The 12,108-nt window shown below is 41.8% G+C and overlaps 2 protein-coding genes across 2 annotated transcripts in view; one reads left to right on the plus strand and one right to left on the minus strand.

Annotated features, from left to right (window-relative positions):
* The window catches only part of RAB5A (RAB5A, member RAS oncogene family), a 28,503-nt gene extending 19,799 nt beyond the window's left edge, over positions 1-8,704 (plus strand). Inside the window, exons 2-5 of the mRNA XM_006883340.1 lie at positions 1,252-1,403; positions 1,712-1,834; positions 4,094-4,187; positions 8,579-8,704. Of these exons, the coding sequence (XP_006883402.1) occupies positions 1,252-1,403; positions 1,712-1,834; positions 4,094-4,187; positions 8,579-8,694 (485 nt within the window). The 3' untranslated portion in view covers positions 8,695-8,704. The remainder of the gene's footprint in view (positions 1-1,251; positions 1,404-1,711; positions 1,835-4,093; positions 4,188-8,578) is intronic.
* A 1,505-nt stretch (positions 8,705-10,209) lies between these two features.
* The window catches only part of PP2D1 (protein phosphatase 2C-like domain containing 1), a 26,787-nt gene continuing 24,888 nt past the window's right edge, over positions 10,210-12,108 (minus strand). The window contains exon 3 of the mRNA XM_006883407.1: positions 10,210-11,009. Coding sequence (XP_006883469.1) covers positions 10,210-11,009 — 800 coding nt within the window. The remainder of the gene's footprint in view (positions 11,010-12,108) is intronic.

Raw genomic sequence — 12,108 nt, forward strand, 5'->3', positions numbered from 1 at the left:
ATAAAATATAATTATAGAAAAAAAAAAAGAAATGCAGGGTGTTCTGCTTAGCAGCACGACACTTGATGGATTATGCCACTACATCGTCTCAAAGATTCCTTCAAAGCTTACCTTAAATGTGGCTTCTCTGTGCCATTTTCTGTGAATTTTAAATGGAATGCACTCACTCTCATCAAAATCCCTTCAATCCCTTGTCTATCCTTCTCATTAAAGACTTATATAATGGCTTCTTAAAAAAAAAATTGTTAATCACATACCCTTTTTTAAAAAGCATAAAAAGTAGATGGATTTTTTTTGTAATTACTATTTTGTGTGCGTGTACCGTCAAATCAGATCTGACTGGTACAGGAGGAGATTGTCCCTCCTTCCCCGGCAGAGCATCTGGTGGGTTCGAACCACGCGCCTCTGGGATTGTAGTTGCAGTTCCTTGCCACTAGGCCACCAGAGCTCCCCAGATGGATGTTTTATGCTGCAATCGTTAAAAAACTTGGCTTGTTTGGTATAATTTATCTTATTCACCAGTAAGTATCTTAGAAAATAGTGACATTATTAGAGAAATGGATCATAATTTTCTTGCATGGTTGGCAGATTTTAAGAAAAAGTTTTTAAAGCATCTACTAGTTTAGGAGAATGGCTGTCACTTCACACCTTGAGCTGACAGTGAAAGGAAGATACAGCAGGAATGAAAAGGTAGAAGTCAATATTGAGTCTGTACTAAAGAAATTGCATCTCAGCTCAATTATGAGGACAAACTGAAAGTGTCCTAATGTTTGAAAGAGTGATACACCATCCAAAAGTGCTGATGTAATGGTAAAGAGATGGGTTTAAATCCCCAGAGGATGCCGGGAAGAAGCAGGAGGACGGTGAAGGGGCTGGGACTCTGGTGCTCCTGGGGCCTCAGGTGCTGCCGGGCGGATTGTAGTTCCAGGGGTGCTGATTGATCTCTTCCTCCCACATTCCATATAAACGTGTTCCTTAAGTTGTTAAAAATTACACATTGAGGAATGGACATTTAAACTTACTGAACATTTTAATAGACTTCTTTCAATGTAGAACAACTTTTTCAGTCTATGGTTTTGCTGCACGCTTGGGGTGGGGCCTTTTCGATGACGTTTCCTCTCTTTGATGCACAGTTCTGAAAGCCGTTAACTGTGGACTCGCGGTATATAAAAGCTTTGCTGCTGGTCTGTTGTTAGAAAATAAATTTTAGAGTAGTGATGTCAACTTACTGCAGCCCTTTTCCTCTTCCAGCTGCCTTTCTCACCCAGACTGTGTGTCTTGATGACACCACAGTCAAGTTTGAAATATGGGACACGGCTGGTCAGGAGCGCTACCACAGTCTGGCACCGATGTACTACCGCGGAGCGCAGGCTGCAATCGTCGTGTACGACATCACGAATGAGGTGAGGGGCCTCACAGATGAGGTGAGGGCGGGAGCTCCCACCACGCACTCAGGCCGGGTACCCATTTCTCAGCTTCAGGGTGGAGAAAGGAGGTGATGGGGCTTTATAAAAAAAAAAAAACCAAAACACCCAAGCATGGCTTTTATAAGTTAATATTTAAATGAGATCAAAGTATCTCAAATGATCCAGGAATTCTCAGGAGGTCTTCCCATCTTCAGTACTGAGAATTCTGTTCAACTTCTTTCACAGAGATGTTCCCTGACCATGTTTTGAGCCAATGCCAAGCTGCTTTATCTTTGTATTAACAGGAATCCTTCGCAAGAGCAAAAAACTGGGTTAAAGAACTTCAGAGGCAAGCAAGTCCCAACATTGTCATAGCTTTATCAGGAAATAAGGCTGACTTAGCAAATAAAAGAGCTGTAGATTTCCAGGTACGTGGGGTTTGACTTTCGCTTGTAGCCATATAGTCATTAAACTCTTTTTCTTCTGCGTCTACACTTGAATTGTAATTTAAAAATAATAGTACAGGATTTTCCTTTTGGATATATGCAATGTTCTGTTTATAAACTATTTCTACTGATAAACCTGACTTTCTAAATCTGAGAAAAGTATGTTTAGCTAAACAATTAACAAAATAAATGTTTGAATTGGCACATACGTGCATAAATTAAAAAAAAAAGAAGTAAAAATTAATTGTCCCATCCAACCACTGCCTGCACAAACTCTTTAACTAATGTCCTTCATAATGTTTTTTAAATTCATCTTCCAGTGATACACATCACTACACATATATTCAGGGACACATTCATAATCATATGGTTATTCTTAAGAAAACATTCAAAAACAAAAAGTTCATTATTTATCTTCATTATGTAATACAGCAAATCCAGCGTGCTCTCTGCTGCAAAATAGAGAGGATGCGAGCAGCATTCCAGCTTAAGCCAAGGAAATTGAAATCGGCTGGTTATCTTGCCTTGTCAGCTTCTCTCAGAGAAGTCTGGGTAGAGCCATTGTATGTAAATGTCAGTGTACTTGTAATAAGGGCAGGTGAGGGAGATCTGTTAGAACCCATTGACTGCTATTTCCTGCCACCTTAGTTACTGAGCCAGGCATGCTACACACATTTCCTTCTTGTGACAGCTGCGTAAAAACTGTAGGTGAGTGACTGAAGTGACTAGTGTTTGAATTTTACGTTAAACCCAAGTCTGTCTGACTTTCACATTTGCCACAGCGCAGTGAAATGATTTATGATTAGCCTGGTGTTTTTTTTCTGTGAGTAGGTTATGTGTGCCCCAGATCCTTTCTGTGAGTCACTCTGTAAGGTGTAATCCATCAGTCTTTCCAAGACCGTTACGTCCTCAACACGTGGTGGTAGCTAGACCCTTTATGGGGAGAAGTCGTCCTTGGTCTACATGGAATTAGTGGGCATCAGTAAAAATGACCTTTGAGACCCAGCATTGTTTTATATTTGCAGTAAGATCATTTTCTTTCCTTCTGGAAGTCCTCATTTGAAAGCAACTTTAATGCAAAAACTGGCTTAGCCTGGGTAGGGTAGTATAAAGAGAAATTAAAGTAAAACGAGATAAAAAGAAGAGATGTTAAAAATAGATGTTGTTATGTGCTGTCGAGTCGCTTGCAGCTCATAGCGACCTTATGTACAACAGCCCTTAACTCTGCTCTGACTTGTGCCAATCGCACCATCTCCGATACACCCATCCCAATTACCCCAATCACTGAATCAGTCCATCTCATAGAGGGCCTTTCCCTCCTGCACTGTCCCTCCACTCTCCCAAACATGATGTCCCTCTCCAAGGACTGGTCCCTCCTTACAACATGTCCAAAGTATGTCAGACGGAGCCTCAGAATCCTTGCCTCCAAGGAGCAGCCTGGTTTAACCCTCTCAAGGTTGAATCTGTTTGTTTTCCTAGCAGTCCATTGTACCCTCAATACTCTTCTCCAGCACCACAGCCGAAAGGCCTCAATTCTCCTTCTAGCCTCCTTAGTCTTTGTCCAACTCTCTGATGCATAACAAGTGATTGCAAAGACCATGGCCTGTATCAGGGGCACCTTAGTCTCCAGAGAGACACCATTATCCTTCAGTACTTTGGAGAGGTCCCTAACAGCAGACTTTCCCATGGCAATACATCTTTTAATTTCCTGGCTACTAGTGCCGAGAGTGTTGACCATGGAGCCAAGCAAATTGAAGCTGTAAACAATCTCAATCTCTTCACCATCCATCCTGATGCTGCCAGTTGGTCCAGTGGTGAGAATCTTCAAAAAATGGGCAGTTCTATGTGTAGCACTCTTTCCTAGAAGAGCCTTGAACTCACTACCACCAGCTTAGCAGGAATGGCAAGTGGGCCCCACCAGATGCCCTCCTGGTGTGTGCTGCAGGAAACCATACTTCGTAGGATTTACACACTGTGACCTTTCAGAAATAAGAGCACCTTGCTTCCCAAAGCACAGGTGGGCGGGTTTGGACCCCCAGCCTCTCTGTCAGTGGGTGACTTGGCACCTTCAGGGAGTCAGTTTTAACTGGTAATTGCTGATTGCATAGTTGTTGGTTCAGTCATCAAAATAGTAATAAGCACACCACCCTCTTGTTTTTTAATTTTTTTCCCCCCCTGTAACAATAAACTAGATGTAGCATGTTCAAAAAATAGATTTCCTTGTTTTTGTTCTTTGAACAGGAAGCACAGTCTTACGCAGATGATAACAGTTTGTTATTCATGGAGACATCAGCTAAAACATCAATGAATGTAAATGAAATCTTTTTGGCAATAGGTAAGAACTTTTTTTATAAAACATAAATGTAGGTAAAATAAGTTAAATTGTAACATACTTGATTTGACTTTCTTAAAAAATTGTGACGAAATATAGATATTACCAAGCATTTGCCATTTTAACCATTGAAGTGTGTAATCTAGTGACAGTAATTCTCTTGAGCATGTTGTTTGAGTGTCCCAGCCTCCTATCATTTCCCTTTGCTCAGTGCCTGCTATCCACTAATAGACTTGCCTTTCTGCATTTGCCTCTTCTGAGTTTGCTCTAAATGGGATCGTGACCGTGGCGCTCTTCTGTGATTCGGTTACTTTGCTCATGATTGTGCTTGCCTCTTGTGCCGTGCAGCCAAGCCTTGTTCCTACTTCCACCTGATAATAATCCGTCATAGGAATATACTCTCATTTGTATGTTATTCTGTTCATGACAATTGGGTGACAGTCTCCTTTTAAAAGTTGGAGTTTTTTCCCCCCGTAAACTTTTATCCTTATTCTAGCATTCTAGGGCTCTTATACCTGAGAGTGTTTTGTATATTATTAAATTTAACATTACATTTTTACCAATTAGTCTCTAATACCCTATGTTTCTTCTATATAAATTGAAATCTTAAACTTTGATGAAATGGCTCAAACAGGTTTTTCCCATTGGCCTATACTTTTCATAGGAAAATGGAGCTAAAACGCACAGTGATGATTATTTCCTGAGAATGTGTAGACAGAATGAAATTTCTTCCTCACTGGCCAGTAATTCTCTAAATCTCTCACATAATCACAGAGCTGGAAAACGTGAAAGGACAAGCAGCACATTAAGTATCCACTGAGAAATTCTTCTCATGGTGACATTGTAGTGGGGCAGAGTTCAAAGCGTAGGGTCTCCAGGGCAGAGGCCCCTCACAGGAGCTTCTCCTCCCAGCCCTTACCTTCCTGCTGAGGTGCCTTCAGCTAATGCTTGCTGTTCCAGTAGCTCCTTGGAGGCGATCAGACTGGCGGCGTGAAGGAACTCTCCTTTTTCTGTAGCCAAAATAAAGCTAGTTCTGTCGGCACTGCAGTGATTTTTTTTTTAAGGTGTAGATGCGACCTCTGAAGCGACATTGGTGCCTCTCCTGCAGCTCACTGCCTTTTCTGTTTTCTGTGCACAGTACTTTCTTGCCCTGCAGTGGTTTTCATATTGTACAGAAGCTGGTTTTAACTGAGGTGTCCACATACCTGTCTCTGAATACAGTTTCCTATTAAAGACACACAACTTAGCCAGTTGACAACTAAGAAAATTCTTCATTTTTCACTAGGTGAGAGAGTTGATTCATCTCAGAAAAATTGCCTGTTACATAAAATATTTTTGTGAGCGACTTTCGCTTGCCGTTGCTAGGGAAATATTGGCCCAGTGGTGACAGATGGTACTCCGTACACTTTCTTTACAAATGGTTGCAGGTACATTAAGGAACATTATCTGAAAAGTTAGTCATCAAACACAAATTGACAAGGACTAGGTCCTGCAAATCAGTCTCTTACTCTTTCTAAGGGTATTAAAACTTGGCTAGACACCTAAAAAATGTTGTACATTTTATTTAGATGTGCTAATAAGGATATTTTTTCAACTAGAAAGTAGCCTATAGGTTAGAGTTTTCAGTTACTTTTTTAAAATTGGTTTGCTTACAGAGTTTGTGTACAATGTGTTTCACACTATTCTTCACTCACAGTGTGTTTCATATAATCATTCTCCTGCATTATATGCTTTATAAAATTAATCACCATTGGACCTTGCCCATCATTACCCTGTGTTTTATGTCTCATCACTCTGATCCTTCCCATTTCCTTCCCCACCTCCCTCCACCCGCCAAACTGTGCAACCTTGTGGTTTCTAATAAGCCAGCCTGCGTCTCCTTTGATGTTCTTTTCTACCATTTCCCAAAGAGAGCATGCTTAATTGGACAGATGCGTGTGTGCGGTGTACAGTAACTGTGTGGTCTGTCCGAAGTTTGATGAAACGTTGTGCTGCTGCTTTCCTTGTGCATCTTCTAACTCGGTCTGGAATAATTCCTCACAGTCTTGACGGTTCAGGAACGGTTTCCACGTCTGTGGGCTTCTATAGTCATAGAAGGGCCGCAAGGAGGAGGGTGGTTTGCTGAGCAGAAATGGTTTTCTTTGTCATTTAGCGGTCAAGGACTTGGTATTTAGAGCGCTGGCTCAAGGCTCCACTGTGGGGAACCCTTGTCTCATTCCTTGGAAATCTCAGAATGGCATCACTCTCCCCCATTCTACTTGAGACGATACTATTTGCAACGTGTATTTCGGGGGAAACAGTTAACACATTGCCGCAAATGACGTAATACATCGAAAGGAAAAAAATGTTTCTAAGCATGGTCATCAATTTAAAAGTGTGTGGCAACGTGCTAACTGCAGTTTTCCACATAGATAGCAGGTAGAATCTGCATCTTTAGTCAGTGTTGTTAAAAGCTCCTCCTTACTTACCTCCTTGGAGAGGGATACCAAGGAAAGAAAGGGTCTCGCTCTCCTCATTCCAGGGTCCAAGTTGGTGTTACTTAACAGTGCAGTATATAATGGTAACTAACCTTTACCCTGAATACTTCAGTAGCTACTGCAATTTGCTTGTAAATGCTTGACTAGAAATTTCTATTTATCATTTGGTAATCACATTACCATTTACACTGCCATTCTGTGAACAGTGAGAGACAACCGGCCCACCCTGAAAATGTTCTTTCCCGTCTTAGTGTTCCTGCCCCTCACACACATTGTCCAGCACCCACGATTCTGAAAGTGCAGGCCGTTGATCTGGGATATACAGAACAAAAAAAGGACAAAGGATTTGCAGTGCAGCTAGCTAGACACTTAACTTATGAGTGTCCTGAATCAAAGCTACAGGAAAGCTAGGGTTTACCATGACAGTCCATCTCTAAGGTTGAGAGACAACCAGGTTTATAACCAGTGACATGGAATAGAGATGATAGTAACAGTGCCCTCAGAATGTAAACCAAACACACTTGAGGACATCAGGATTGGAGCAGACTGTGAATCTAGCAGGTAAATCTTAATGAAGGAGAAGTGTGTGTGTTCCAGAGAACGGCCACTGGTAGCATTTAGCAGAGCTGAAACCAGGACTCCTGGTTGGTGAGCACGTGTCGTTGGTAGAGCGTTGTGTTGCTAAGCCAAGGCCTCTTTGGTGGTTCGATTCCACCAGCATCTCCTTTGGAGAAAGGTGGACACTCTTCTCATGGTCACTTTAAAGCTGCTGGAAAGCCCACTGCCGGGGCAGCAGGGAGCTGGTTTCTGACTCCACAACAATATGTTTGGGTTTTATTATCAACATATTTTTCTTAAAATAAGTATTAATGTTACCAAATAAAATACAGCTTTTCTTTCTGGTAGAATGAAAGAAATTTTTCTATATACCAAACTGCTGTTAAGTCTTACCAAGTTCAGTTCTTAGTGTCTGCAGTGGGTCCATCTCCAGTATACACCAGAATGTATCAGACTCCCTGCTGGAGCCGCCAGTGTTCTGGCATTTCAAGATACGCAGTAAAAGGTGTGAATGGGAAACCAGTTTGTCTGTATACTCTCACTCATCTCAAGAAAAGTTTTAAAAATACTTGGTATAAATATTTGAAAAGAATGAATGTAATGTTAATTGGTATTTCGAGGTAATTAATTAGAAAGCAACAATGAAAAGAGAACATGGTTTGGTTTTTCTCCGTGTTTGTTGTGGTGGCTGTTAGGTACCATCAAGTCAGCTACACTCACAGTGACCCTGTGAAGAGCAGACCTGATGGCCTGCCCTGAGCCCCCCTCACCGTCTCTGTCACATGGACTCGGTCACTGTGACGGTCCCTCTCTTTGAAGGGACCCTCTCCTTGAGCCTCCGCCTTTTCCAACGTGATGTCTGTTTCCAAGGACAGGCCCCTCCTGACAGCATGGTCAGTGTATGTGGGACAGGGTTGCCGTCTCTGGGAGCAGCACTTGTCCCTGGCAGCCTTTTTTTTTTTAATTTTTTTTTTTTTTATTATTTTTTATTCTTTTGTGTGCGTGTACCGTCAAATCAGATCTGACTGGTACAGGAGGATATTGCGCCTCCTTCTCCGGCAGAGCATCTCGTGGATGGCAGCCTTTCTTGTAACACAGATTTGCTTACTTGTTTTGGCAGTCTGGGGGGTAGTCAGTGCTCTTTGCTTAACACCGCAGTCCAGAGGGATTTGTACTTCTTCTGTCGTCCATATCCATCATCCAACTTTGAGATGCATATGAACCAACAAAAAGTCTTACTCTTTCTAATTACTTTTCCTTATATTCGTTCTCTTCCCTTTTTTTTTTTTGGAACGATTGTTTTCAATAAGCAGCTGACCTGATTTTAACGTGAACCATCTAATTCCGTTTATTTATCAGCTAAAAAGTTGCCAAAGAATGAACCACAGAATCCGGGAAGCAGTTCGGCCAGAGCGAGAGGAGTGGACCTGACGGAGCCCACGCAGCCAGCCAGGAGCCAGTGTTGTAGTAACTAACTCTCGGAACCAGCTGGGTGCCCTCCTGCTTTCCACACGTTCACAGTGCAACCGGAGCGTTTAACCAGCCCGCAGCGACTCCCACAAGAAGACACTGACCATAGAGTCAAGTTTCTAATACAGAATTCTTTTAAGTGTTTTGAACTTAATTTTTAATAACATGCATGTGTCCCTCCGACTAATGTCTCAGCAATAGACAGGAAGGTGAGAGCCGTATGTCTGTGTACTTGTTTTGTTGGAAGACTGGGGGGCATCATTTCTTACCAGCCGCGCTGTGGGGCGATGACTCTGCACCCACAGTTAGCAGTAACTTCCGCCACGCTGGTAAAATAGGACAGCCTTGGAGAAAGATTCGGAACCTAGCTAATTTGGGCTTTTCAAAAAATTACCTTATTAGAAGATGACTCTAAAGATACTTATGCTAGCCACAGTATTCAGGCAAATGGTAACTTCACCTGGTATCCATATTTAAAGTGTACATTCCATGTTTTAATAAATTAACCACAAGAACAGAGTTCCAAATCTTCTGAAGAAAAATGAACACTGGTGGTGTACTGTATGTAAATGACAGACAGTCCTGTTATTTTTGAAATGGTGGTGAAAATCCAGTGTAACCCATCTTGTTGGTGATATGTGGACACTGCTCAGTGCACCTTGATGGATAGCGTTCCTTCAAACACGCACGCTCTCCACCAGAAAGGAGGCAGAGCGGGCGTCTGGTTTCGGGGTGATCACTGCTGGCCATTTGCATAGGGTGGTTTTGGTGTGTGGGGGCAGGGAGGGAGCTCATCCCCCTCGGATCCAGTCTAGTGGATGCACTAACAATTATGTACATTTAAACTTGATTCTTTTCAGTTCACTGTTGAGATGTACTGTCCATAGGGTACTGCTGCCTTGTAGCCTCCATATATGTTTAATACTTTTCTGTAATATTTAAGAGTTGCTTAAAAGTATTCAAAATGTACAGTTACTAAAACAGCTAATTATTTCCTTCTCTCTCCTTTTGAAAGAAGGGGATGCAGTTGTTCTTACATTGCTAGACCCATAATAGACAGTGTATCTGTAAGGTGTTAACACAAGTGTTGCCATGTTAGTAATGATCTCTCAGTCCGCCTTGTTTTCCAAAGTTCCTTTTATTTTGGTCAGTTTGGTATATTGCACTAATTCTTTCAGTTGTTTTCATTGTATCAAATTTACCATGTGTCAGAGATGATTGAATCTATTTAATTGCTCAACTGCTAGCAGAACTTGTACATTTACAGTCCTTCAGAACTAGGAAGGGACACAGTTCACCCGTGGTTAGTTTTCTATCGAGGTGCTCAGGTTTGAATAAAGTGGTATAAACAGCAGGTTTGGGTTCTTTGCTTTTTCCTGGCAGAAAACCACAAGCATAAATGGTATTACTTACCCTCAGAAGCTGCTCCTCTTCTGTCCTTTACTCTCGTTTTATCCTGACTTCTCATGCATTGCAGAATTCTCTTTATGTTTCCTCTTTCTATTCCGGATAGTTCTCTTTTATATGAGAAGCTGATACGCACTCCCACTGAGGAGTATGACCATCACCGTAATGTTGCTCCTGGAGCCCGCTCCTAACGCGGCCTTGACAAGTTTGCAGCTGATGTGCTTCGCTGCGGCCTCGTAGAAATCCTTCTTGTTATACAGTTCATTTTCCATCCCCTTTGGGTCTGTTGGCCGATCACCCACACAGGCTGGCTCATTGGGTTTTCTCCTGCTGTGAGGTTCAAGATTAATCAATTCAGGTGGACGCGTTTCTAGGTTTTCAAGGTTAAAAGTGGGACATTCCAAATATTTGTTGTCCAGGGTATTTTCTTTTGAGTGTCTGGTTGCCACGTGTTCCTCGGAAGGCTCATACTGATAGAGTGTGTAGATGCTGCCTTCTGATTGCATGGTGGTGGCCTCGCTGAGCTTGGAGGGTGAGTGCTGGTTGTGTGTGCCGGAGCAGAACCCGGCTTTGTAGGCACGGAACATGGTCATCACCACCATGACGACTTCCTTCTTGTCCAGCACGTCCCACAGCCCGTCGGTAGCCACGACGAGGAACTGACACAGGTCGTCGATGGGCACTGAGATAGTTTCAGGTGCTGGGATCATAAACTTTTTTAGCTTGGCATTTCCATGAAACCCCAGGCCTCTTGTGGTTTTTGTTCGCCCTTCTAGAAGCTCGTTGGGTTCATTTGAGGCAATTTTTGCACCGTCATCAAGAATTCTTCTTCTTTCCATTATATTTTTCATTGTGTGTTCTTTGGTTAGACAAAATCCTGTACCGTTTCTGCACAAGACTGCTTGTACATTACCTGAAAGACAGTTTTTAACATGTCATTAATACTAAGATCATTTGCATTCTTCTCAGATTTCAAATTGAGAGCCAGAATTTCTCTCTTCTGTTTAAGCCCCTAGACTTTAAAATACTGCTTTTGGTATAAATTAAACTCTTAAGTCATGAAACATTGAAATCGGTTGGTTTTGTTTGGGGTTTTTTTGTTTGTTTGTTTGTTTTTATGAAGCAGCTTCAGTTTATCTTGTGTATAGTGAAGATGTTAATCTTTTATAACCACTAGGTAGTCTGTAGAGTAGGTATTTATAAATGTTTAAACAAATACTTATGCAATTAAAATCTCCAACTTTATTATTTAAAAATGTAGTCTGAAAAGTAGTTTATGATGAAATAACTAGATTATCACTGTTAATACCAGCCATTAGGTTACTGAACCTGTACGATGTGTGGGTTTGTTTTTTTTAAAAAAAAAGAATTAAGCCAATCTTAATTGGAATTGTTGAAGACAAATAATATGCATCAAAGTGAATACTAGTAGCCAATAGGAAATTAAATCCTTTTTTTAAAAGCTGATATCTTAATGATTGTAGTTTGTGTTGATTAAAATGAACCTGTGGTTTATGTTCCAGAAAAATAATTTAAGAAACTCTGAGCAATGTTTTTAACAGAGTGCGGAGTTTTATGCCACTATAGCTGTCTACGTTTGAAGGAGCTCTGGTGGCCCAGTGGCAAGAAGCTACTCTGCAATCCCAAAGGCACGTGGTTCGAATCTACCAGATTCTCTGCTGGAGAAGGAGGGGCAGTCTCCTCCTGTCCTGGTTGGATCTGACTTGATGGTACACACACACAAACTAAGTTTCTTAGATTTTGTTTTTAACAACGTCTCATAATTTAGTCAATTTTGTGGGGTTTTGTTTTTTTGGGGGGTTGGTTTTTTTTTTTCCCATAAGGAGGGACCGGTCCTTGGAGAGGGACATCATGCTTGGGAGGGTGGAGGGACAGCACAGGAGAGGAAGGCCCTCTATGAGGTGAGTTGATTCAGTGACTGGGGTAATCTGGATGGGTGTGTCAGAGACAGTGCGATTGGCACAGGACAGAGCAGAGTTTAGGGCTGTTGT

The sequence above is a fragment of the Elephantulus edwardii genome, unplaced genomic scaffold (genome assembly GCF_000299155.1).
Source record: "Elephantulus edwardii isolate Elephantulus edwardi_28Jun2011 unplaced genomic scaffold, EleEdw1.0 scaffold00027, whole genome shotgun sequence".
Taxonomy (NCBI): domain Eukaryota; kingdom Metazoa; phylum Chordata; class Mammalia; order Macroscelidea; family Macroscelididae; genus Elephantulus; species Elephantulus edwardii.